This window comes from Notolepis coatsorum (genome assembly GCF_963971535.1).
Source record: "Notolepis coatsorum genome assembly, chromosome: 2".
NCBI lineage: Eukaryota > Metazoa > Chordata > Actinopteri > Aulopiformes > Paralepididae > Notolepis > Notolepis coatsorum.
Window position 1 is genome coordinate 193,638,869 of NC_140166.1, and position 24,017 is coordinate 193,662,885.

Consider the following 24,017-nt stretch of genomic DNA (forward strand, 5'->3'; position numbering starts at 1 on the left):
GCTAACTAAAGCAGCATTTTGTGACATGGGTTCAGAGACCCTCCTTGAACCTCTTTCCTCCTTTACCCTTCGCCCTCTTGTGTTGCATTTGGTTCTTCTTCTGTGATGTCGTTTTCGTTCCCCTTGTAATCCTCCCACTTTCCCCATCTTTCTCCAAATTTCTCTTCCTGTAACCTCAGCATGTGTGTTATCCTCTCCATATCCTGTATCTCCCCTACTATTCCTACCCATTGTGCTATTGTCGGTGGGTCTTCTTTGTACCACAGTCTTGTTATTGCTTTTCTGGCCGCTATCAACATTATCTTTATTAAATATTTGTCCCCCCTTGTATTCCCTCGTGTGTCAGGTCTCCTAAGTAAAGCACCAGTCCCGTTTGTGGTAACCCGTATCCTAATATTCTGTTCATTGCCTCCCCTATCTCCTCCCAATACCCCTTCAGCTTCTGACATCCCCAGAATATGTGCGTGTGATTTGCCCCCTCCTTCCCACACATCCTCCAGCATGCTCTTTGTGTTGGTGCATATTTTCCCTTCAGCTCTGGGGTTATAAAGAATCTGATTATGTTTTTCCATCCAAACTCTTTCCATATCCTCGATCCTGTTGCACCTCGCATATGTTACCCCATTCCTTCCCTGTTATTCCTATCTCTAGTTCTCTCTCCCATTTCTCCCTTATGTAATCGGTCGTGTGTCCCTTGCTGGTCATTATAGCCCGGTACAGTGCTGATATTACCCTTCCTTTCCCTCCTTCGTATGCCCTTACTATCATCCTAATTATTCCATTCTGTTCTTCTTCCTTGTCCCCTCTTATTTCTTTATTATAGTAATCTCTAATCTGTAGATATCTGAAGTGGTCCCTGTTTTCTAGTCCAAATTTCTCCTTTAATTTTTGTAATGTTTGCATTTCCCCCTTCTCTATCAATTTGCATATCGCTGTTGCCCCCCCCCCCCCCTCTCCCACCTTCTGAATCCATGGTCCAACCTCCCTGGTTTGAATCTCTTGTCATGTGCTATCCATCTCAGAACCCCTGTCTGCTTCTCCAATTTGTGTGTTTTTACTACTCTGTTCTATTATGGTCAAGGTGCATTTGGTGATTGGATCTAACAGTCCCTCTTTCTCTTTGAATAGTTCCCTATCTCCCACCAGATCTTGTACCTTGTATCCCTCCCCTTCTTTTTCAATGTCTTTCCATCTTGCCTCATACTTGTCGTTACACCAGCATGTCACTGCTCTCAGTTGTGCTGCATAATAGTAATCTTGTAGGCTGGGTACTGCCATCCCACCCTGCCATCCCACCCTCTTCCTTTGGTGAGCAAAACATTATTACCCATCAACCAACATCAGATTAGTACCCCCAGACCTACCCTCTGGACAAGGCATCGGCCACAATATTGTCCACGCCCCTTTTGTGGCATATCACAATATTGTAGCCCTGCACCAGTAGGGCCCAACGCGTCAATCGCTGTTGTACATCTGGGCTAAAAACACTAACGGATTGTGGTCCGTGTAAACTAGCACCGGAATGGAGCTGGACCCCACATACACCTCAAAATGTTGGAGGCGAGGAGCATCGCCAGAGTCTCCTTCTTGATGGTGGAATAGTTAAGCTGATGATGCTTGAACTTCACAGAGAAGTAGCAAACCGGGTGATGCATGACACGTCGCCCTCTCCCTCCTGTACAAGCACAGCTCCAGCAGCACTCACGTCGACCTTCAGCTGAAAATGACAAGCAAAGTCAGGGGCTGCTAGAACAGGGGCACTGCACAGAAGGGATTTTGCAGCCTCAAAGGCACACTGACACTCCATGGTCCACACAAACGGCACAATAGGACTACACAACGAGGTGAAAGGAGCTACCACCACCGAAAAGTTCAGACAGAAACAACGGTAGTATCCAGCCATTCCCAGGAAGCGACGAAGCTCGCGCCTAGTGGAAGGGGCTGGATACGCAAGGACCGCTGCGACCTTCATGTGAACTGGGTGGGCCTGTCCATGTCCCACCTGTTTGCCCAAGTAGGTCACAGTGGCTTTTCCGAACTCACATTTAGTGAGGTTAAGAGTTAACGATGCAGAGGGCGGCCGGGTAGTACAGCGGACTAAGCGTCTGTCTACCACCGCAGAGACACTGGTATCGAATCCGGCTGTCAGCAGTGCCTCCGGCTTGGCCGGCCGTCATACTGACACAATTGGCGGTGTCAGTGGGAGGGAAGCCGGTGGGTGGTAATCTGGTCGTTGTAAACAGCGACTCCTACAGGTCGGTCAGGGCGCCTGCACAGCGAGGGAGGGAAATAGTGAAGGTAGTGTGACCTCCCACGCGTTACACTTCACCAATGAGAGTCCGCGCTGTCGGGTGAAAAGAAGCTGCTGGCTGTCTCCTATGTATCGGAGGAAGCATGTGATAGACTTCAGGGCTCCCTAAACCGACCAGTAGGGGGCACATGCGCGCAACGACCAGGAAGAGGAGGGTGGAATTGGCATAACGACTAAATTGGGATGGGAGGAAAAATACAGAAAAACAGGAGAAAAAGTGGATAAAAAAAAAAAGAGTTAACGATGCCTCCACTAAATGTGCAAATACCACCCGTAAGCTAGCAATGTGCTCCACCCACGTGTCGGAATACACCACCACATCGTCCAAGTACACATTGCACTTAGGCACATCCCCCAACACCAGATGCATCAGCCGTTGGAACGTGGCCGGTGCATTTCTCATCCCAAAGGCCATGGCGGTGTACTGCAGAAAGTTGTCCGATGTAACGAACGCTGAAATATCCGATAAATATAGCGGGACCAATACTATCGATGCAGTCATCCATCCTGGGCAACCGGAACGAGTCAGGCACTGTTACAGTGTTCACCTTCCTGTAATCAGTACAGAAACGGGGCGACCCATCAGCCTTGGGAGCTAAAAGGCATGGAGAGCTCCATGGACTACGGCTAGGTTTAGCTAGCCCATTGTCCAGCAGGTACAGAGCCTCTTTCCTCATGACCTCCCTCTTCGCCATCAGACACTGATATGCATGTTGTTTAATGGGGGTCGCACTCCCAACATCAACATCATGGTCCAGGACGGTCGTCCTGGAAGGCACATCAGACGACAACATTGGATATGACAACAACAGTTGTCTCACATCCCTACCCTGAGATTCTGGCAGGTACAATAAACGAGTGGTGACGTCACCCATGAACTCGGAGTTAGACAGCCGACCCGTCTGCTGACCCTCGGACAGCACGGTCAAACCATCATCCGGCAGGGACCTCACACATGTCAACAAAGCAGATGGAACATCTCCGGGACTGCCAGGCTGCCCCTCCTGCTTTCTCCCACCATCTCGGGTGAGATATTTTTTTAACATATTGATATGACACAAACGTGTCTTTCTCCGCCTCTCGGGCGTACATATTACATAATTATGTTTTTCTCCACCTTATAAGGTCCTGAAAACCAGGCAGAGAGCGTAGAACCAGGCATGGGCAGCAAAACCAACACCTCATTTCCAGCCTCAAACTGTCGGCCCACCGCCTTCCTGTCAAACCTTTCCTTCATTGCCCCCTGGGCAGAGGCGAGGGCTTCCATCTGCCAACTTGACCCCCTGCCCTCCTCCCTGGTCACCGCATAGATTACAAGATCCTCCTCCATACATTCAAGGCCATCCACAACCTCGCCCCTCCATACCTGTCCGACCTCCTCCACATCAACATTCCTACCCGGTCCCTCAGGTCTGCCTCCTCCATCAACCTGACCGTCCCCCCAGCCCGTCTGTCCACCATGGGGTCAAGAGCCTTCAGCTGCTCTGCCCCCCGCCTCTGGAACTCCCTCCCCCCTGACATCAGGAACATCATCCCATTTAAAACCCACCTCAAACCCACCTGTTTAGGCAGGCGTATGTCTGATTTTATTTTAAAAATTGATTGTGATTGTTAATTAACTGTTTTTAATTGTTGTACGGCGACCTTGAGTGTCCTGAAAGGCGTCTTATAAATAAAATGAATCATCATCATCATCATCTTCCTTAGCCAATGAGGTTGCACAGTGGAGACGCTCCCTACACTGGGATATAAAATCCAACACACTCGACCTGGGGAAATTCAGGCATCATAGCAGCATGAGTGAGGGGGGAGGGGAGGTACAGGTAGTAAAAAGCAGTGTAACAATAACAAATCAATATGCTTAACATAACATAACATAATTAACTCTGGACATGTGCATAATGGTCAACAATGTGCGAGATGAGGGTATGTATGTATGGATGAGGATACTCAAGGCCTACGGAGTCCCTCCCAATCTACTCCGGGCCATAGGGACCATGCACACGGGTACAAGGGCCAAGGTGGTAACCCCAGACGGCAACAGTGAAGAATTTGACATCCTGGCTGGGGTGATGCAAGGGGACACCCTTGCCCCCTTCCTTTTCGTCATAGTCCTCGACTATGCGCTCAGGAAGGCCATCAAAGGACGGGAGCAGGAACTTGGTCTCACAATAACCCCAAGGAGATCGAGACAACACCCATACATAGTCCTAACAGACCTGGACTACTTGGACGACATCAGCCTGCTTTCTGACCATGTAGAGCAGGCACAGGAACTCCTGTGCAGAGTGGAGACGCAGTGCGCCAAGGTTGGCCTTAGGCTAAATGCCAAGAAAACCGAGGTCATAATGTATAACATCCTCCCGGATCATCCACCTCTAAGGACAACAGGAGGCAATGCTCTAAAGGAAGTCGGTGATTTCAAATACCTGGGCTTGTGGGTCAACTCGTCCGAGCAAGACCTTAAAGTGAGGAAGGCGCTTGCATGGAGGGCTCTGAACGGCATGACCAGTGTGTGGAAATCCAACCTCCCCCGTCAAATCAAGCTCAACTTCTTTCATGCAACAGTTGAGTCTGTCCTTTTGTATGGCAGTGAATGCTGGACCTTGAAGCCCACCCTGCAGAAGTCCTTGGATGGGTGCTACACCAGAATGATGCGTGTGGTGCTCAACATCAACAGGGATGAGCATGTCACTAATGCAAACTTGTATGGGGGGGTGCTAAAGGTGAGCGATAAAGTGGCAGTCAGGAGAATGAGGCTGGCAGGTCACTGCCAGAGACACCATGAGCTGCCAACCAGCAAACTTGTGCTGTGGGAGCCAACACACGGGCATCGATCACGAGGACGTTCCACATTAACCTACGTGGACGTACTCAGGAGAGATGCGGGAACAGAATGAACCGGCGAGCTAGCCAGATGCATGGAGGATCGGGATGACTGGAAGCACCGATGGAGGGCCCGTCTGAGGACGACCTAGATGATGCCCTCTGTTATATTTGCCCTACAATAAATTACAATATTATAATCCAATAATCTTATAGTCTGAAAAAAACTAAATGCTAAATATATGCATATATATAATCTAAATCTAATCTAATATAAACCTTTTCAAATAAATGTCCAGCATCAGCCAAACTTTTGTTAACTTTTGTATCAGGTAAACTTCATTCTGATCATATATTAAACAGTCATCAAAATTAATATGTGTGTTTTAGTTCACGGCCTTCCAATATTTTGCTGGGTTTGAGAATGAGCTAGTAATTTAGTCTAAATAATAATCTCACTTGGCTTTTCTCTTAGCTGAAGTATTTCTAATTGAATCTAATAGCCAATGCAAAGGATCCCCGGTGTCTGGCACGAGACCAGGCACCATTCCTTTCTTTAAAACAAAGGCAATAGTTTGCGTGAGAACCAGAGTTACTCTGTATTTTATTCCGAGTTTCTTGAATGGAGCATGGTTGTCAACAATTGAAATAAGGCTTGCGTGTGTAAAATCTCAATAAAAAAACATGCTCGTTAAAATGTTTATGATTTCTCCTCATTACTGTGCGAGACCTTGTTTTTTCCCCATTGTGCACGTCTGACACATGCAATAGGGCAGTGATCACTAATTCTTAGATTGAAGACACCACAGGCAATAATAGTCAATTCTACTGGAGAATAAATATATTATACAATCAATTAAAGTAGACCTTGAAAAATCTTTTGAATTAGGTATAGTGGGTTCTGTTATCAGTTGAGTTAAATTTAGGCTACCACTAACCAGTTCAGTTTGCATGTTTTTCTTAATGGTTACTGTACCAATGGTTACAACCAGCCAGAAGAGAACTACACAAACATTCTGTGCGAGGCCTCTATTATACTAAATATAATGCATATTGGAGGTGGTTTGTAGTTGGTTTCAGTCACTTAGATGAATGTGTCCAGCAGGATAAAAGCCTTTGTGTTTTGTGGTCCAGCGTGATTGATTGGTGGGTGTGTAGGCCACTTCCTGTAAGACATGGGAAACACATGGCTGTTCCTCAGAGGGCACTAAGGGCAGACCCATCCAGCTGTGACTGTGTATTGGAACTTCCCCCAGCTGTTGCAGCAGGGCATGACGTTGCCTCCTAAAGGCAAAGAGAGGGGCCCAGTAGTGGGGGAAGAAAATCATCTGCACCTCATTCTTCTCTCTCCGTGCATCACCCTCTTCTTTCATTTCTTTCCTCTCCCTCTCTCTCTCCCTCTCTCTCTCTCTCTCTCGTTGGCACACAGATGTTCCATTGTTCCCCGGTGCGAGGTGCTGGGCATTAAGATGCATAAACAGCAGGTTTCCAGGGCGGTAAACTAGAGGAAGCGGGGGCACAAAGAGCCTTGACTGACGGCACATAAACAATTAACACTGGCTGTCCTCCAGGAGCTCCCATTAATGACAGGCCTGGGCTGGCTAATTATACAGCCAGGTTCCTCTCATCCTGAAGAAGTGCCTGGATATACTCCCCCTATCAGCACATACACACAGCTTAGCTTAGCGACGGCTCCCACAACACCACGCGTTGCCTTGAACACGGCGGACGCCTTGGGGTCGTAAAAAAGTGAAATGCCTGTTTGAGGTCTGTACATTATCACATAGGCATTATCTCTCGTTCAAGATGAAAGCGCAGTCAGGCGGCTCATGTGATTTTGAACCATTGAAAGATAAGGATGAATAATGACTTTGGTTCCAGTTTACTCACAAGGAAAAGATTAGGTCATTATACAATTACCCTGATATTCCACTCGTCTGAGTTGAAACATCATATCACAATATCTAAACATGCTAGCTAATGACATTTGTCAGGCCTGATATAATATTACTTCTGGCCATGAACCCAAATAAACTGACCTATAATTGAATATGCTTTGATTCAAGACTACTACTGAGGCTGTTAAGACAATCCACGAGATATACTGTACGTCTGTCTGCCAGACATAAAAAAAGAAAATAATGTGACTTGGTTGCAGTCACAAGTTTTGAATTGTATTTCAAAGGCAAAATGTGAGGTGATTTGTGACGTATTATAAATGCATGTTTTTGGTATCAGATTTGAGTAACTGTCTGATACCAACACCCTGCTGTGGCCTGGTATGGTATCAGTGTGACTCTATTAGCAACACATTCCACTGAAACAGTCAGCGGCATACTCCTCCACCACTTACGTGTGGGAGTAGCAACAGTGACTGATGTTGTGGAGAGAATGGGTGCCCTCGGGTTAGCTGTTCTAGCTACTAGCTGCTGAGAGGAAGTGAGTCACAGGGTTGAAGTATGTGTGTCAGGGGTTAAGGACTAGTGTGACTAGTGAACTGTGAAACAGCTGGGAGAGTGGAAGAGGAGAGATCAGTATCAATAGGGTGTAGGACACCATGTGACCATAGCAGAGGACAGGTCAGTAGGACACCAGGAGTATAGGTCAATAAAAACAACAACTAAAAAAATTTTTTTTTTTTTAAATTTCGATTATAATCGATTCTAACATTTTCAAATCGATGCAGTTGAATCGTCACATTAGGATCGATGCATCGTTACACCCCTAATGTCAGGTGTTCTACATCCTGTCAGGTGTTCTGTGTTCTACATCCTGTCAGGTGTTCTGTGTTCTGCATCCCGTCAGGTGTTCAGTGTTCTACATCCTGTCAGGTGTTCTGTGTTCTGCATCATGTCAGGTGTTCAGTGTTCTACATCCTGTCAGGTGTTCAGTGTTCTGCATCATGTCAGGTGTTCTGTGTTCTGCATCCTGTCAGGTGTTCTGCATCCTGTCAGGTGTTCTGCATCCTGTCAGGTGTTCTGTATCCTGTCAGGTGTTCTGTGTTCTGCATCCTGTCAGGTGTTCTGTGTTCTGCATCATGTCAGGTGTTCAGTGTTCTACATCATGTCAGGTGTTCTGCATCCTGTCAGGTGTTCTGTGTTCTACATCATGTCAGGTGTTCTGTGTTCTACATCATGTCAGGTGTTCTGTGTTCTACATCAAGTATAATCGGGCCTTGAGGGACCATAGCAGAGGACAGATCAGTAAGGGATCATAGCAGAGGACAGATCAGTAAGGGATCATAGCAGAGGACAGATCAGTAAGGGATCATAGCAGAGGACAGATCAGTAAGGGACCGAACGGCGAATGCACAATTGGAGGTGGGCTTCCCACTCTCCAAGACATTTACAACAAGCGTTGCATGGGTAAGGCTAAGAGAATAATCAAAGACTCTAGCCACCCAAACAACTGCCTCTTTGAACTGCTGCGGTCAGGCAACCGATACACTCACAGCACACACATCCACACGCACACACTCACTTTAAATAAACAACTCACTGTAGCAGCCACTTTACTCACTTTAAATGTATATGATTGGTAAAGAGATTTGCACTACACCTCATTGCACCTTACCCTAAGTTGTACCTCATCCCATTTCTGCATTGTACTTTATATTGTATTGTAACTAAGTTACAATATTTTTTTCTACTCTGTATTGAACACTTTTGTTTACACTTGTTACGTACTTTTGACTTCTATTTTTTACTTATCTATTTTATTTTTATCTAGCACACTCTCAGGAGCAGAACAGGAAAAAGCATTTCATATAAAAGTATTGTGTATTTTTGTATGACAACTAATAAATAAACTTGAAACAGAGGACAGATCAGTAAGGGATCAGTATGGGTGGAGAACACCATAGCAGAGACGAGACACTGCGGTTATAATAATCCTATAGTAGTAGTAAATAGTAGTAATAGTAGCAGTGGTATTAGTAGTAATAATAGCAATAGTAGCAGTAGCAATAGTAGCAGTGGTAGTAGTAGTAGTAATAGTAGCAGTAGTAATAGTAATAGTAATAGTAATAGTAGTAGTAGTAGTAGTAGTAGTAGTAGTAGTAATAGTAATAGTAATAGTAATAGTAGTAGTAGTAGTAATAGTAGCAGTGGTAGTAATAATAGCAATAGTAGCAGTAGCAATAGTAGCAGTGGTAGTAGTAGTAGTAGTAGTAATAGTAGCAGTAGTAATAGTAATAGTAATAGTAGTATAGTAGTAGTAGTAGTAGTAGTAGTAGTAGTAGTAGTAGTAGTAGTAGTAGTAGTAGTAGTAGTAGTAGTAGTAGTAGTAGTAGTAGTAGTAGTAGTAGTAGTAATAGTAGTAGTAGTAATAGTAGCAGTGGTAGTAGTAGTCTAGTATGAATAACAGTAGCAGCAGAAGTAGTAGGGATGGAACAACGTAACTGAATGGTTTTAAAGAGAGAACGAATGCGTGTTCTTTTTCCTCCCCTTGATTCATGCTGTGTCTTCTCGTCCAGCTCATCTTGTGCCATTCTGATCCTAAACCCAGCCCCAACCTTGATACATACTTTATCACTGTACAGAAGCAATCTCAGTGAGCAAACACACCCAAGGCCTCTTCCTGCTAGGACATCCAATAAAAAGCGCACTCTGCCCAGTGTGACTATGAATGCATTCCTTCAAGAGGGGATAGCTGACACTTTCACAGCTCCCCAGTGCCCAGCGGGTTTACTGGTCCTCTGTGGTGTGGGTTGTGCCGAGGTAACATTGCCCACGTGTGATCAGTTGAGATAAGAAATGCTCTTTTGAAGTTGGGACATGTCAAAACTAGCACATCTTGTGCCCATGCATGCATGCATGCGTGTGTACAAAACACACATACAGACGCACATCTAATCATAGCCCTGTGGGTTAGATGATGAGTTTTAATGCTGGCTGGTGGTGAGTAATGTCTGTTGATATCAGGCTGGCCTGGAGCCCGGAGCAGGTACTGAGGCCACAGCTGATGAAAAGGCTGATGGATGGTTTGATGTTAGTTAGTGGAGGCAGGGGGGGATCATTTCCACAACACACTGGCACCACACAGGCAAGAAAGTCCCATGGATATGCCAACAATAGGAAACTAATGAAGACACACACACACACACACACACACACACACACACACACACACACACACACACACACACACACACACACACACACACACACACACACACACACACACACACACACACACACACACACACACACACACACACACACACACACACACACACACACACACACACACACACACACACACACACACACACACACACAGGGTCTTTGATATGATGGCCATTGCAGATAAGGTCTAAGATCTAATCTTACAGCAACCGCTACTATAATCTGATCAGTATCTCTGTCTCTCTGAACCCCTGAACCATCTGGAAAACATGCTGCATTTAGTCACCGGCAAAAGCAACCCCTCGCTCCAGAGAGCCAGAGGGTGTGGCTTTCCAGGAGCAAGCTGTGTGGAATGTTCTAGGTACAACTCCTGCCACAGTCAAATGCCTGTTTGTGACAGTAATAAGAGGTTGGGTGTAGGAGGCGAGAGAGGCGGTAATTCACGTCAGCTGGCTGAATGGGTTTGTTTACAGGTCATCTGCGGTCGAGGCGCGACATCAAAAGGTCTTGTCAAAGTGACATACTTGGCAGACAGACAGAGGGACGACACGGCGGCACATCGCAGTTTGAAGCTTCGATTTCACGGATAAAAAGGTAAACAGATAAAGAAAAGAAACCTCATACACACAGGTTTGAAGACAGGTCAGGACATGAATGACTTGCACCGTGTCACCCCCCAGTGAGTCACTTTAGTCTGCCTGGCTGCTGTGTTAAGAGGGAGGAGCCGCCGCCATATCAGAGCTAACGGACAGGTTTATTTCAACCAATTACGACTGATGCCATTGACATCACATGCAAACATTCAGAGAGGGGTGTAATGAACATGTGTGTGTGTGTGTTCAGTTAGGGCACAATATCAGATATACGTAAAGCTACAATTTCTCAGCTAAAAAGCAGTTCCCTTTGCTCTGCTCATTCTACCACAGAGAATGCCATTAAAGCCAGGTTGTATGGTGACACAGGCCTATAAAAACACTAAAGGCTGATATTAGGCAACTAGTAGACAGATCTATTAACACCAGGAATGAAATTACAGTCAGTGGATCCTTCACAAACAATGACCTGCATTGTACCTCACACACAGAGAGAAAGAGAGAGAGAGAGAGTGAGAGAGAGCGAGAGAGCGAGAGAGAGATGGAGGGAAGGAGAGAGGGAGGTAAAGAGAGAAAGAGAGGTAAAAAGAGAGACCGCTCTCTCTGTGTAGGTGGTTTCCTGGGTAAGTGGTTCGAACAGTATTCAGGTGTGTGCGTGTGTGTGTGTTTATCAGTATACCCATCCAAAAACAGGCCGTGGGAGTTGAAAGATGGTAGGGGTGGATACTGTATTCATGCCCAGGGGATGTGAGAAGGAAGGAGAGGAATAAAACCAGGCAAGATGATGAGGGAGAGAGAGAGATAGATTGAGAGAGAGAGAGAGAGAGGGGTAGAGGAAGAGAGAGGTAGAGATAGAGAGAGAAAAAGTGGAGGATGGAAAGCCACAGTCATCGTCAGCACCTCCTTCACGCTGTCTGCAGTAGTCATCATCATTTCTACTCCTCGTTGATTTCAGCTACCACTTCCTCCTCCTCTTCATCATCTTTATACTTAAGGTTGGGCGTAAATGATATACTGCGCTCACGGTTTGGTTTAATACGCGATATTGGAATCACTGCTCAATTCACTGAATAGCTGCTCAGAGGAGACAATAAGATGCCCACTTCAAGCTCACCCAAGACTAAAGTCAGTTAGTCTTTATGTATCATGCCTAAATAAATACCATTATGTTCAACTACAAGTAGCTTTAATTGCTATATTTTGCTTCAAGACGGACTTCATCCAACGTGCTTGATTGTAGGTAATGCTAGCAGCGTTAAAGGTGCAAGACCTTTTCCAAGCCTACGTCATGATATGAGACTCGAAGCCTCCTCAGACCCCCACCTCGATGGTCTTCCTCTTGATCTTCTTCTGGTGTTCCAGACGTTCCTTCTCCCTCTCCACAGCCCTGGTGGACTCCCTCAGCCTCTCCAGGTCCTGCTGGTACGTCTCCCTCTGCCTCTCCAGCTCCTCCCGCTCCTCCGCCAGGTGCTCCTAAGTTATGGAGAAGAGAGGTAACGGAACGTAAGCCATTATCGTCCACTCCGAATCAACCTACCCATATTCGGCCACGCTCCTTTTTGCGTGACATTCTGGGTAATTACTCACAGCCCAGCCGGAGTTCGCCGTTGGAAGGTAGATGATGTGAAATCATACTTATTTTAGAGTATATATATCAAATTTCATGAGTATTCATCTATATTTAGTAGGGATGCTCGATATTGGCTTTTTTACCGATACCGATATACCGATATTGTCCAACTCTTAATTTCCGATACCGATATCAACCGATACCGATATATGCAGGGTTTCCCCCCGCAATTTTTTTTATAATTTCAGGTAATTAACATTACATATCTCTTGTTGTGGAATTAACACAACATTATGCATACTTTGACAAATAAAATCAGAATTTGTTTTTACTTGCTTGCCTGGGTAAATAAAGGTTATAGAAATGTAAAAAAAAATCTAAAATAAATAAATAAATTTGAAAACAGATACCGATATTTTCCGATATCACATTTTAATGCCGATATCGGCCGATAATATCGGACATCCCTAATATTTAGTAATCTAAAGACTATTAGATATGAACGTATGTACCAGTAAGAAGTTGGAATTGTTAGAATCTGTTCTGGGCGACGATGTTTTCTGAAAATGGACGTTTGGACAACTACCTTTCTGTTGTCAGTAGATGGCAGCATTGGTTTAAAAGGTGAAAATGATCTGTCAAAAATCAAGCCTACAAATCCCAAGACCCTTTGCCACCTAGTTCGCAGGTCAGCACCGGATTAAAGGTGAGAGAATGTGATCTGAACACAGCAACGTTGGGCGACCTAAATACACTGTGGCCGAGAATGGCTAGCAAATTAGCATAACAAAAGTGCGCTGGTAGCGTTACATATGTTGTCTAAAAAAAGGAGGACATATGGTACAATTTAAGATTTGAATGATAATCCGCATATAAAGGACAACATAAAGCATTGTTAATTTGTAAGAAACCTCAATGAAAACGGTGCAGGGTAAGTTATATTCGCTATTGTTGTGAAAATGTGATAGAATCATATAAAAATGTGGACGCATTTGGCTACCGTGACGTTACTGAATGGACAACAGGAATGCCGAGCTCTATAAAGACATACTTTCCGTCGCCACTGATCATCAGAGCACACGTCACATTTTTCCCAAGGCAGTAGCAGCAATCCCAATATCCACCCCTAGTCCTAAACTAAAGTGTCAGCCAATACAGAGACCCGATTAGTCCCATTATTGTCACTGAAAGGTATAGACATGGGCTATTATTTTGGAGTCATCGGATAACAGGGACAGGGTCATTGATGTGAAGCATTCTCGCATAAATTGAGCTGGTTTTACATGCAAGTGCAATGTCTGTGAGCTGCCACTAGGGGCAGAGTGGTTAACCGTGAGTGAATTAGTGACATTACTGGTCTAGGAGGTGCAGAAAATAATAAAATAAAAATCACAAATGTACATATTCAAGGCAAGCTCACACACAAAATCCAAAATCAACGACCGAAAAAAAGGAATAGGCTGAAGCACATGCTTATTTTTGCCTGTCCTTTACAAATTCTTAAAAACTAAATATTTTAATATAAGAATATGCTGCAAGATATAATTTTTTTGAAAAAAAACAAATGTTTGATGTTTTTACTCAAAACTGTACTCCTGAATTATTTTATCCTTTAAGGCTTTTTTAAATCTCCCCTGAGAAGTACACAACTTCAACCCGTCACTAAGGCTATTCCATAATTTAACTCCCAAAATTGAAACACATCTAGCTTTTACATTAGTTCTTACCTTTTTACGTGTTTTAAGAATACATAACCCTTAATTATACTTTCCTTCTCTTGGTTGAAAGAGACATTGAATACAAACTGGTAGGCTTTTACTCTTAGCTCGAAAAATGTTTTCCAAGGTTTTAATGTACACCATATCTACACATTTTAATGTGCAGGACTTTATGAATAATGGATTTGTCGATACAAGGTAACTAGCTTTGTTTATTATTCTAATAGCTATTTTCTGTAGTTTAATAATATGATCTATATTTGTTTTATAAACATTCCCCCAGACCTCAACACAATATGACACATGTATGGCACAACAAGTGAAAAAGACAATATATGCAAACATTTCTGATTTAACAGCTCCCTTGTTTTGTACAGAATGCCAACAGATTTGGCTAATTTACCTTTGATATATTGTATCTGTGGCTTTCGACAGAGTTTGTGGTCTATAATCACACCTAAGAATTTTGTTTCATATACTCTTTCAGTTCCATTTAAATTCAGTTTAATTTCACAGTCGGTAGGAACACCACCAAATACCATACATTTTGTTTTGTTTTCATTAAGAGACAACTTATTCCTATCAAACCATTTCTTTAACTTTATCAATTCCCTTTCTACTGTTTTCAATAATTATTTTATGTCCTCCCCTGAACAAAGTAAATTAGTATCATCAGCAAACGTAACAATTTTCAAAATATTCAATACTGTAAAAATGTCATTTAAATAAAGTAAAAATAACTTTGGTCCCAATACGGAACCCTGTGGAACACCACAAGTTATCCTCTTCTAAGATGTGATTCTGTATTATAATGTTTACATATTGAAACCTATTATTTAAATAACTTCTTAACCAATGATGAGTGACACCTCTTATTCCATAGCGTATTTTTTTTTTTGTAAAAGCAGGGAATGATCAATTGTGTCAAATGCTTTACGTAAGTCAATAAACACCTATTGAGGGTTGTTTATCATTAATTTCTGTTGTTATATTTCCCACAATATCTATCACTGCTAAGGATGTTGATATATTGCTCCTAAAACCATATTGATGGTCACTCAATAACTCATATTTTTCAATAAAGCCATCAAGTCTATTTACAAAAAAAAATGCAAGTATCTTTGAAAATTGAGGTAGCAATGATATAGGTACTGTATATAATTTGATATAGTATGTATGTCACCACTTCCAAAAATTGGAACCACCTTCGCCATTTTCATTTCATCAGGAAAAATACCAGTTAAAAAGGATTTGTTACATAAGTGAATGGTTTGAGGACAGTCAAAGAATTATTTTATAGTTGACATGTCAATAGTATTACTATCAGTGGATATTTTTTTCTTAAACTTTCTAACCACTTTTAGCACATCACTCTCACAAACACCACCAAGGAACATTGAGTTGCTGTTTGATGGTGAATCAGAATAAGTTTCACCCTCCGTAGGGAGGTACATTTCCTTAGCCAAATTAGGGCCTACATTAACAAAATACTCATTAAACTCATTAACAATTTCCTCTATACCTTGAAAAAATGTATTGTAATTTTTTTCAAAGTATACTGGAAAGTCTTTTTAATCATGTCATTAAGCACACCCCAAGTAGCCTTAATATTATTTGTATGCATTTGCAACAAATGATTATAGTAGTATTTTTTTTTTGATCTTCAGAAAACAATTATTGTGCCATATGCCGTGTTGCTCTCATTTTGTCTTGTTATAAATGCAGCGCACCCTTCCTTCACAGTGGTGCCCCCCCCCTCCCCCCCCCAAGGCCAAACAGTAGATTCCGCTCGTGCCCAGAGGGAGGAGGGAGCTAAGGCAAGTTTTTTTATCCACTTTTTCTCCCCTTTTTCTATTTTTCATCCCAATTTAGCCGTGCCAATTCTCCCCTCCCCTGTCTTGAACGTTGCTCGCATATGCCCCCCACTGGCCGGTTGTAGGGAGGATAGAAGCCTTGCATCACATGTCCCCTCCGATACATGTGGAGGCAGCCTGTCGCATCTTTTCACCTGCCAGCGCGGACGCTCATTTGGCGAGGAGTAACATGTGGGCCATTTTCCTGTCTCTGCTGTGCAGGCGTCCCCCAACCGACCTGTAGGAGTCGCTGTCCACAACGTCCAGATTACCACCCATCGACTTCCACCCGCTAACTCTGCCAATTGAGTTAGTATGCCGGAGTCGAACCCGGTGTCTCTTGCGTAGAGTTGGGCATCGTTTGGATTTGAACGATTCCGGTTCCGATTCTCCATATCGATTCCGGTTCTATTATTGCAGCTTATTTCGCAGGAGACATTTTTTATTTTGATTTTTTTCATACTATTCACATTTTCAGTTGACTTGATACAGTTTAATTTGGTTGCTGTACTGTAACTAGGGTATTAATTAAATTTTATTTTTATTTTATTTTTTCCAGAACCGGAAGTTAGGAACCGGTTTTTATTAGAACCGGTTTTCGGTGCCCAACCCTACTCTTGCGTTGGTGACGAGCGCAATGTCCGCTGCGCCACCCAGCCGCCGAGCCAAGGCACGTTTGGTAGTTCTTTTGAAACGTCTTTGGTAACTCGTAGAAGATGACAGAAAGGCAGACTTTGGTTGAGAAGAAAGGTAAAACAATTTCAGTCGTCATCATACGATGTCCTCAAATCAATGAGGAATCGTGTTTAACCCTTTCACTACCACACTACAGAAGGTTAACCTTTCACTACAGATGGTTAACCGTCTGTAGTGTGGCAGTGAAAGGGTTAATCTTCTGCAGTGTGGTAGTCAAAGGGTTAACCCATTGGTAGCGTGGTAGTGAAAGGGTTAATAATAAAAAATAATGGTGATTATAACTTTTGCCATAATGGAGCAGCCCTACGGTGTGCCCTCCCAGCGGTCTCACCTCCAGACGCTTGCACTCCTCCTCCCGGTGCCGCAGCTTGCTCTCGGAGGCCTCGGCCTGCAGCCGGTATCTCTCCCGATCCCTCTCCCAGCGCTGCTGGTCCTGCCGGTGTTGAGACTGCAGCTTGTGGAAGCTGGCCAGCTCCTCCCTCTGCAGGGCCAGGGTCCTCTGCTTCTCCTGCTCCAAGAGGACGTTAGGACGTTCCCCCGGTGCCGGCCCGGCAGGGAGGCGCGCTCCGTCAGCGAGGCCCGCTGCAGCTCCATGTGGCTGTCCTGCTGGGATATAATGGCCTTGGGGGTGAAGGGAGAGCAGGAAGGGACAAACAAATAGGACAGGATTAGGACCTTTCAATAATAAATCATATTAAATAAAAAAATATTGTCTTTTTATTTATTTTATTTGTATATTATATGCTTTGTTGTAAATGTATTTTCGTCTCCAATCATTTAGAATATTTCAGGGGTTTAGTGAATAGTGACTCTTAATAAATGTGTGAAAGTGAATCAATAAATTATACTCTGGAGCCATTCAAAATGAGCAGCAGTCCACACACAGTGAAGTGAGGTAGTCACAGTGTAGCCACTAGTTAACTAAGTTTTTAAAAGAAATACATGACATCAAATGCAAACATCCACACTGGCATCTCAAAATGAAACACTCATTTCAACGCTCTTAAGGTTTTCTAGAGGATAGGATGTAATACTAAAAACAAAGTGCTGATTCCTGGCAGACACAATCCCATGAATACTGGCACTCAAAAGTATCAGGACTCCTCTGCAAATCCACCATGTAATTCACTGATCCGTCATGATAACATCTCAGACTGCTATGGCGTCTAGCCCTATTAAGTGTGGAAGAGAGGCTGTTTTGATGAGTAACCACAGAGCCAATGTGGAGGCACATGAGTGTGCACGCACACACGCACACACACACACACACACACACACACACACACACACACACACACACACACACACACACACACACACACACACACACACACACACACACACACACACACACACACACACACACACACACACACACACACACACACACACACACACACACACACACACACACACACACACACACACACACACACACACACACACACACACACACACACACACACACACAGAAAATGAAAGAGGTTTTACCTGAAGGCTGTACAGTCTCTGGGACAACATGAGCACTTTGTCAAAGAACTAGAGAGAGAGACAGAGAAAAAGAGAGAAGGGGGAGGGGGGGGGGTGGGATAAAGAGGAGAGACAGAAAAATATAGATAAAGAGAAATAGAAAGAGAGGAAACAGAGAGACAGACCGAGAGAGAAAGAGGAGACAGAGAAAGAGGAGAGACAGGAGAGAGATAATGACAAATAGAGAAAGAGAAATAGAAAAAGAGAGGGGAAAACAAGGACATCATCATCAACGTCATCAAACACCACACACTATCTGTAATCTTTGTGGATTAGCGAGCCACAGAGAGGTGCACATTTACACTTCAGCTGATATGACTGTGAATCTCAAGTGCAGTAATTGTGTATAAGAGGAGGATGGTAATTGTGTATAATAGAAGAGATGAGAGAGAGAGCAGGAACAAACCTCAGCCTCTGGGAAGGAGTTGGACCAGATGCACTTCCAGCTGGTAATGGGGGAGCAGCAGCTCCCATCGACCTGGACAACAACAATAACAACAACAACAGTCAGACATACAGCAAGTCATACAGAGATGAAGCAACAGCTTGACTAATACTGGAGTTGAATCACAGTGGTGAACAATGTGCTGAAATGTTACACCCATATGACCCAATGAGCTGAAGTAAAACCAGTAGTATTCCTGTTATTTTTTTCAAGGTGAACATGTGACAAAGAGGAACCTCTTAACACATTCTGGGCCAACCACGTATATATATGTGTTTCGGATCCAACGCTTGACGGCCAACCACGTATATATATGTGGTAAGGTTGTTTTGGCTTTTATTCCATTGTAATATCCTACTCAATGTCACCCTGCGGCACTGCAGATTTACCCTACTCTTGGAATTCGGAAAAGTGTATTACCGGCCAGATCCTCATAGGGGCGCTGTCTCGATAATACAGTGTTCCCTGTTACAGACCGGTGTTTTTTTTTTGTTACTATGAATGGAATTTTCTGTTAGCCTAAAGCTATGCGTGTAGCCGATGGCCTGGAATAGTTTTTGGGACGCTGAATTCAGTATGCAGTAAAGGAATATATCATCAGCCAATGGACATATGGATCTACCAGATGGCGATCGATAACTGGGAAATCCTTTTTGGGATCCAACCGGCCACAGGTAAGAGCTTTTTCACGTAAATTACATGCTGATCAGGCCTTGTTATCATACTCAACCAGCCGATCAGCGAATAAGGCTACTGAGGCTAATGCCGTTATTGGTAATCAATAATCAGAAACGACGTCCCCCGCCCCCCCCCCCTTTCATGCATTCATGGTGGACCATGATACCGACAATATGCATTTTGAGTTTTAGCTCTAGCTTGTCTATAGCCGAAACGCCATTTGATTTAACGTTATTAGCTTAGCACCCTTTATCTCGCGTTCCAGGAAATACCCCAGAACATTCTGCTATAACGTTCATATTCACGACGCTATAAAATGGGAACGTATTGATGAAAAAAATATTTATTTAAGGCATATTGAAGGGACGGTTTAGAGTGTCAATTGACAATGAGAATGGACAGATAGCAATAATATAAAGTATAGATTTAGCTCTACAAACAGCCTCACGCACAATGAAAGTTTGTTTTGATATGCTGGCCGTATAGAGTGAGATTAGACGGATCCCAATGGCCCCGAATGTGTTAAGCCCTAGCCCAGGGGTCAGCAACCTTTACTATCAAAAGAGCCATTTTGCCCCCTCCTGCAGGAAATACAATTTATCTGGAGTACTTTGTTGGTGGTGTGAAAACATGCCTACAAATATTAAATATCTTTGGAACCGTTTGTGTTCAATTGTATCTGAATCGGGAGATTATCTTCTCTCTGTACATTTTTATATTTTTTATCCAGTTTTTATCCTCCTGTTTTTCTGTGTTTTTCTCCCATCCCAATTTGTTTAGTCGTTATGCCAATTCCCCCCTCCCCTTCCTGGTCGTTGCTCGCATGTGCCCCCCACTGGTCGGTCTAGGGAGCCCTGAAGTCTATCAGATGCTTCCTCCGAGACATAGGAGACAGCCAGCAGCATCTTTTCACCTGCCAGCGCGGACTCTCATTGGTGAGGTGTAACGTGTGGGAGGTCACACTACCCTCACCATCTCCCTCCCTCGCTGTGCAGGCGCCCTGACCGACCTGTAGGAGTCACTGTTTACAACGACCAGAAGACCACCCCACCGGCTTCCCTCCCGCTGACTCTGCCAATTGAGCCAGTATGACGGCCAGCCAAGCCGGAGGCAACGCTGACAGCCGGATTCGATACCAGTGTCTCTCGCGTTGGTGACAAGCGCTTAGTCCGCTGCGCCACCCAGCCGCCTCTCTGTCAAAATTTAAAGTGTATCTCTCCGTCGCATTAACACTTTAAGGACCAGCCACGAGTTTATACGGGTTTCGGTGCCATGCGTTGTGGACCAGAGGCACGTATATAGCCGTGGCATTTGTTATTGCTGTTATTCCATTTTAATAACCAGCTCAAGGTCCCCGACCGGCTCTGCAGATCTACCCTCGTCTGTGAAATCGAGAACATGCAATACCGGCCAGATCCTCTTAGGGGCGCCATCGCTCCACTGCAGTATGCCTTGTGGGCGAATGGAAAACTTTTTTTTAGGTCTATTATTTTACATTTCAAAAGCCCCCTCTAGAAAAACGAAGCACAAAAACATAATTCAGAATGGTATAATGGGATCTAGACTGAGAATTATTTCAGGAAGCGAGCTGGGATTTCTTTGCGAGGGTGTGGCCATGCACGTTATCCAGCTAACTGAACTAAACCTGCGCTGGAGCAGGTTCAAACTTTCTGATCTGTTACCATAGTGATTTAGACAATCCGACGTCGGGGAACGGAAAGGTCTGGCTTAAGTCAAGCTATCCTGAAAATTATCCGGCTAACTCAGTTAGCCAGGTACGAGGAACAGGGCCCTGATGACCGAAAGCTATGTAACCGTCACTTACGGGGGGATTCCCCAGGCTGGCAGAGCTGGCAAAGCCGGCACGCCAGTACCTCTGTATACCCACGACATCGGTATCATCCGAGCGAGTTTTTGGACTGATTGTGACCAGGCTGTATGTGCTCCCAACTGACACGCCAGGACCATGTGAATCAGTCTGAGACAGGCTATTTATGTTCTATGTAGGCTATCTTGTTGCAAAATAATAATAATAATAATAATAATAATAATAATAATAATAATAATAATAATAATAATAATAATAATAATAATAATAATAATAATAATAATAATAATAATAATAATAATAGCCTCATTGAAAATACTCTTGTTGCTTCGTTAGTACAGTTGGTTGTTTTCAGCACGTATCTGTTATTTAGTTAGGCATATTGGAAATGTTCGTCGACATAAGTCAATGTTTTTTTGTCGTTTCTCGCCACATATCAAGCATACAGGTAAACTACATCGTTAGTAGTGAAAGCAAATTAATCTGTCCATGCTGAATTAAACCCTTTTTCTCAAGAGACTTTTCTTTTTGGGGATTTATCCATGGTTAGCTTATTGGGGGGTCGGAAACTCAAGATTAGCCACCTGAGACGGCAGGGAGAAGCGTGGGGTGTGACATATTTTTGTTGATGAAATATTGAATTTATTTCAGTTCACAGTATCACCTTGATCTCCAAAATAAGATGTGTTCCTTTTGAAAAATACATTTAAATAGCCGTTATTAATTTCCATATTATAATTTTTTTTCAAACATACAGGGAGGGAGCCACTGCAGAGTGGCTGAAGAGCCGCCATATTTTCAGAAAATTCTCCTAAAAGTACATACCCAAGTAAATGGAAGATTGCTACACTTCTACAAGGTGCATTTGCATGTTCTTGGTATCTAGAGACATCTATGGACCTCAGGGAATATATTCTAAGTGTCAGAAATATTGTGTCTGTTACTATGCTTGAGTAAATTGTAATGAACCAAAGGAGAATTATTTTTCTATATTTGGCGGTGAATGCTAACATTGACGCGTCTATACTTTCCGTAGCCGCATTTCTGCAGACCCCTCTCTGATTGGTTGAGCCCATTTCTGCAGACCTCTCTCTGATTGGTTGAGCGAAGCCCCTCTCTGATTGGTAAAATGAAGCTCGGGGGTAGACGCCGGCTCGTGTGGTTAGCACAGACCGTCGCTATAGTTTCCCAACAGGAGTAAAGTCCGTAGCAATCCGAAGTGACATTGACCACCAGACTCTTTCTCTTAAGGCATTAACTGGGTTAATTAATATAAATGTTATATTGTAACTGTCTAGTTACACATTGGTTCCGAAACATGTATGTTCCAGGCTGCAATTAAAACTTTGAATCTGAGAGTGCTGGTCCGGCTTCCTGCTTTCTTCTAACTGTCTAGTTAGGCATTAACTGTGTTAATCTAAATGTTACATTGTAACTGTCTAGTTAAGGCATTAACTGGGTTAATCTAAATGTTAGGTATTGTCACACCAGGATCAGTTGGTATGATGAAACACATGTTATTATATGTTTGATTGAAATGTTGTGTCTTACTAATAATAACTAATTCCTTGGTCAATAGAAGTCTCTGTGATACTTTCTGAATATGATGTTCCCAAAATGTTTGGGAACATCAAATGGGCAGGGTTATAATAGAAGAAAGACAGTGTAAACAATATAATTAACTCTGAATATAATAATGAGGAAAAAGAAACAGGATACACAACAAGGTGCATGAGATGAATGCGAAATAACATAACGTTATGTTATATAACGTTACAATGTGCATAACGTTATGAATAAAACACGAAATAACATATAACGTTATGTTATATAACGTTACAATGTACAGTTTCTGACAGCTGGCTGTGTTGTCACGCGAAATAACGTTATACGCGAATCTGGTAGTAAATTTATTTTTATCTTCTTGATATGATAACATTACGCTCGCCTTTTGCCGCGTGACGAGCTAAACCAATCAGAGAGGGGCTTCGCTCAACCAATCAGAGAGGGGTCTGCAGAAATGGGCTCAACCAATCAGAGAGGGGTCTGCAGAAATGCGGCTACGGAAAGTATAGACGCAACATTGACCAGATGTGAAATTTTACAGCGGTTTGACAGTGGCTGGTGTGAGCTGGGTAGTGTAGTTTAAGGAAATTCCGGCGTCCATCGAAAGCCCTGGGTTTCCGATGCAATGCGCAGAGATTTGTATAAACTCATATTTCGCTAATAACATAATTGCTTGGTCTTTACTCTTGGCTAAATTTGAAAAAGAAACGCAACATTAATTAATACGGACTGTATTGATCTATTTATGACGTGAAATAAATCTCGGCCCAGTACCGGTACCGATTTTTACCGGTTTTGTTTTGACCTGATTTCTAATAATAGACCGCGCAGTCATTCTTCTGTCTGTCTACTGGTCTAAGGGGCCTTTCTCACTCACCCACTCGGTTCCATTCCATTCCGTACCGTCCTCATTCCGGGTCGGATGCGAACTTCCCACCTCCCTCTCCCCCCTCTAGTTTGTGTACACACTTCAGTCTTGGTTCGCTCCTGGTTCTGTTTACGGTTTGCGTTTTGAGCGTTTACGCTTGCCGTAGGCGATGATGTCACGCTCGAAAATGTAAACAGGAAGTGTGTTAACACGGAGACTGGAGACTGTATGCTGATATAAAAGAAACAAATAACCAATAAATATGAAGTTATATTTGAACCTCTGTTGTCAAGCCTTGTCAATATAACCCACCCCCCTTTTCTCACGAATGGAACTCTGTTGTAGAGTCCGCTTTTGAGCGTTTTGCAGGGTTAAAGATAACGCTAAGCTAACGGCTAACGCTAGTTAG

At 43.5% G+C, this 24,017-nt stretch overlaps 1 protein-coding gene across 1 annotated transcript in view; it reads right to left on the minus strand.

The window, feature by feature from the left end:
* The window catches only part of arhgef18b (rho/rac guanine nucleotide exchange factor (GEF) 18b), a 111,424-nt gene that overhangs the window by 16,390 nt on the left and 71,017 nt on the right, over window positions 1-24,017 (minus strand). The window contains 5 exon segments of the mRNA XM_084308888.1: window positions 12,180-12,329; window positions 17,025-17,219; window positions 17,222-17,314; window positions 18,185-18,232; window positions 18,630-18,701. Coding sequence (XP_084165014.1) covers window positions 12,180-12,329; window positions 17,025-17,219; window positions 17,222-17,314; window positions 18,185-18,232; window positions 18,630-18,701 — 558 coding nt within the window.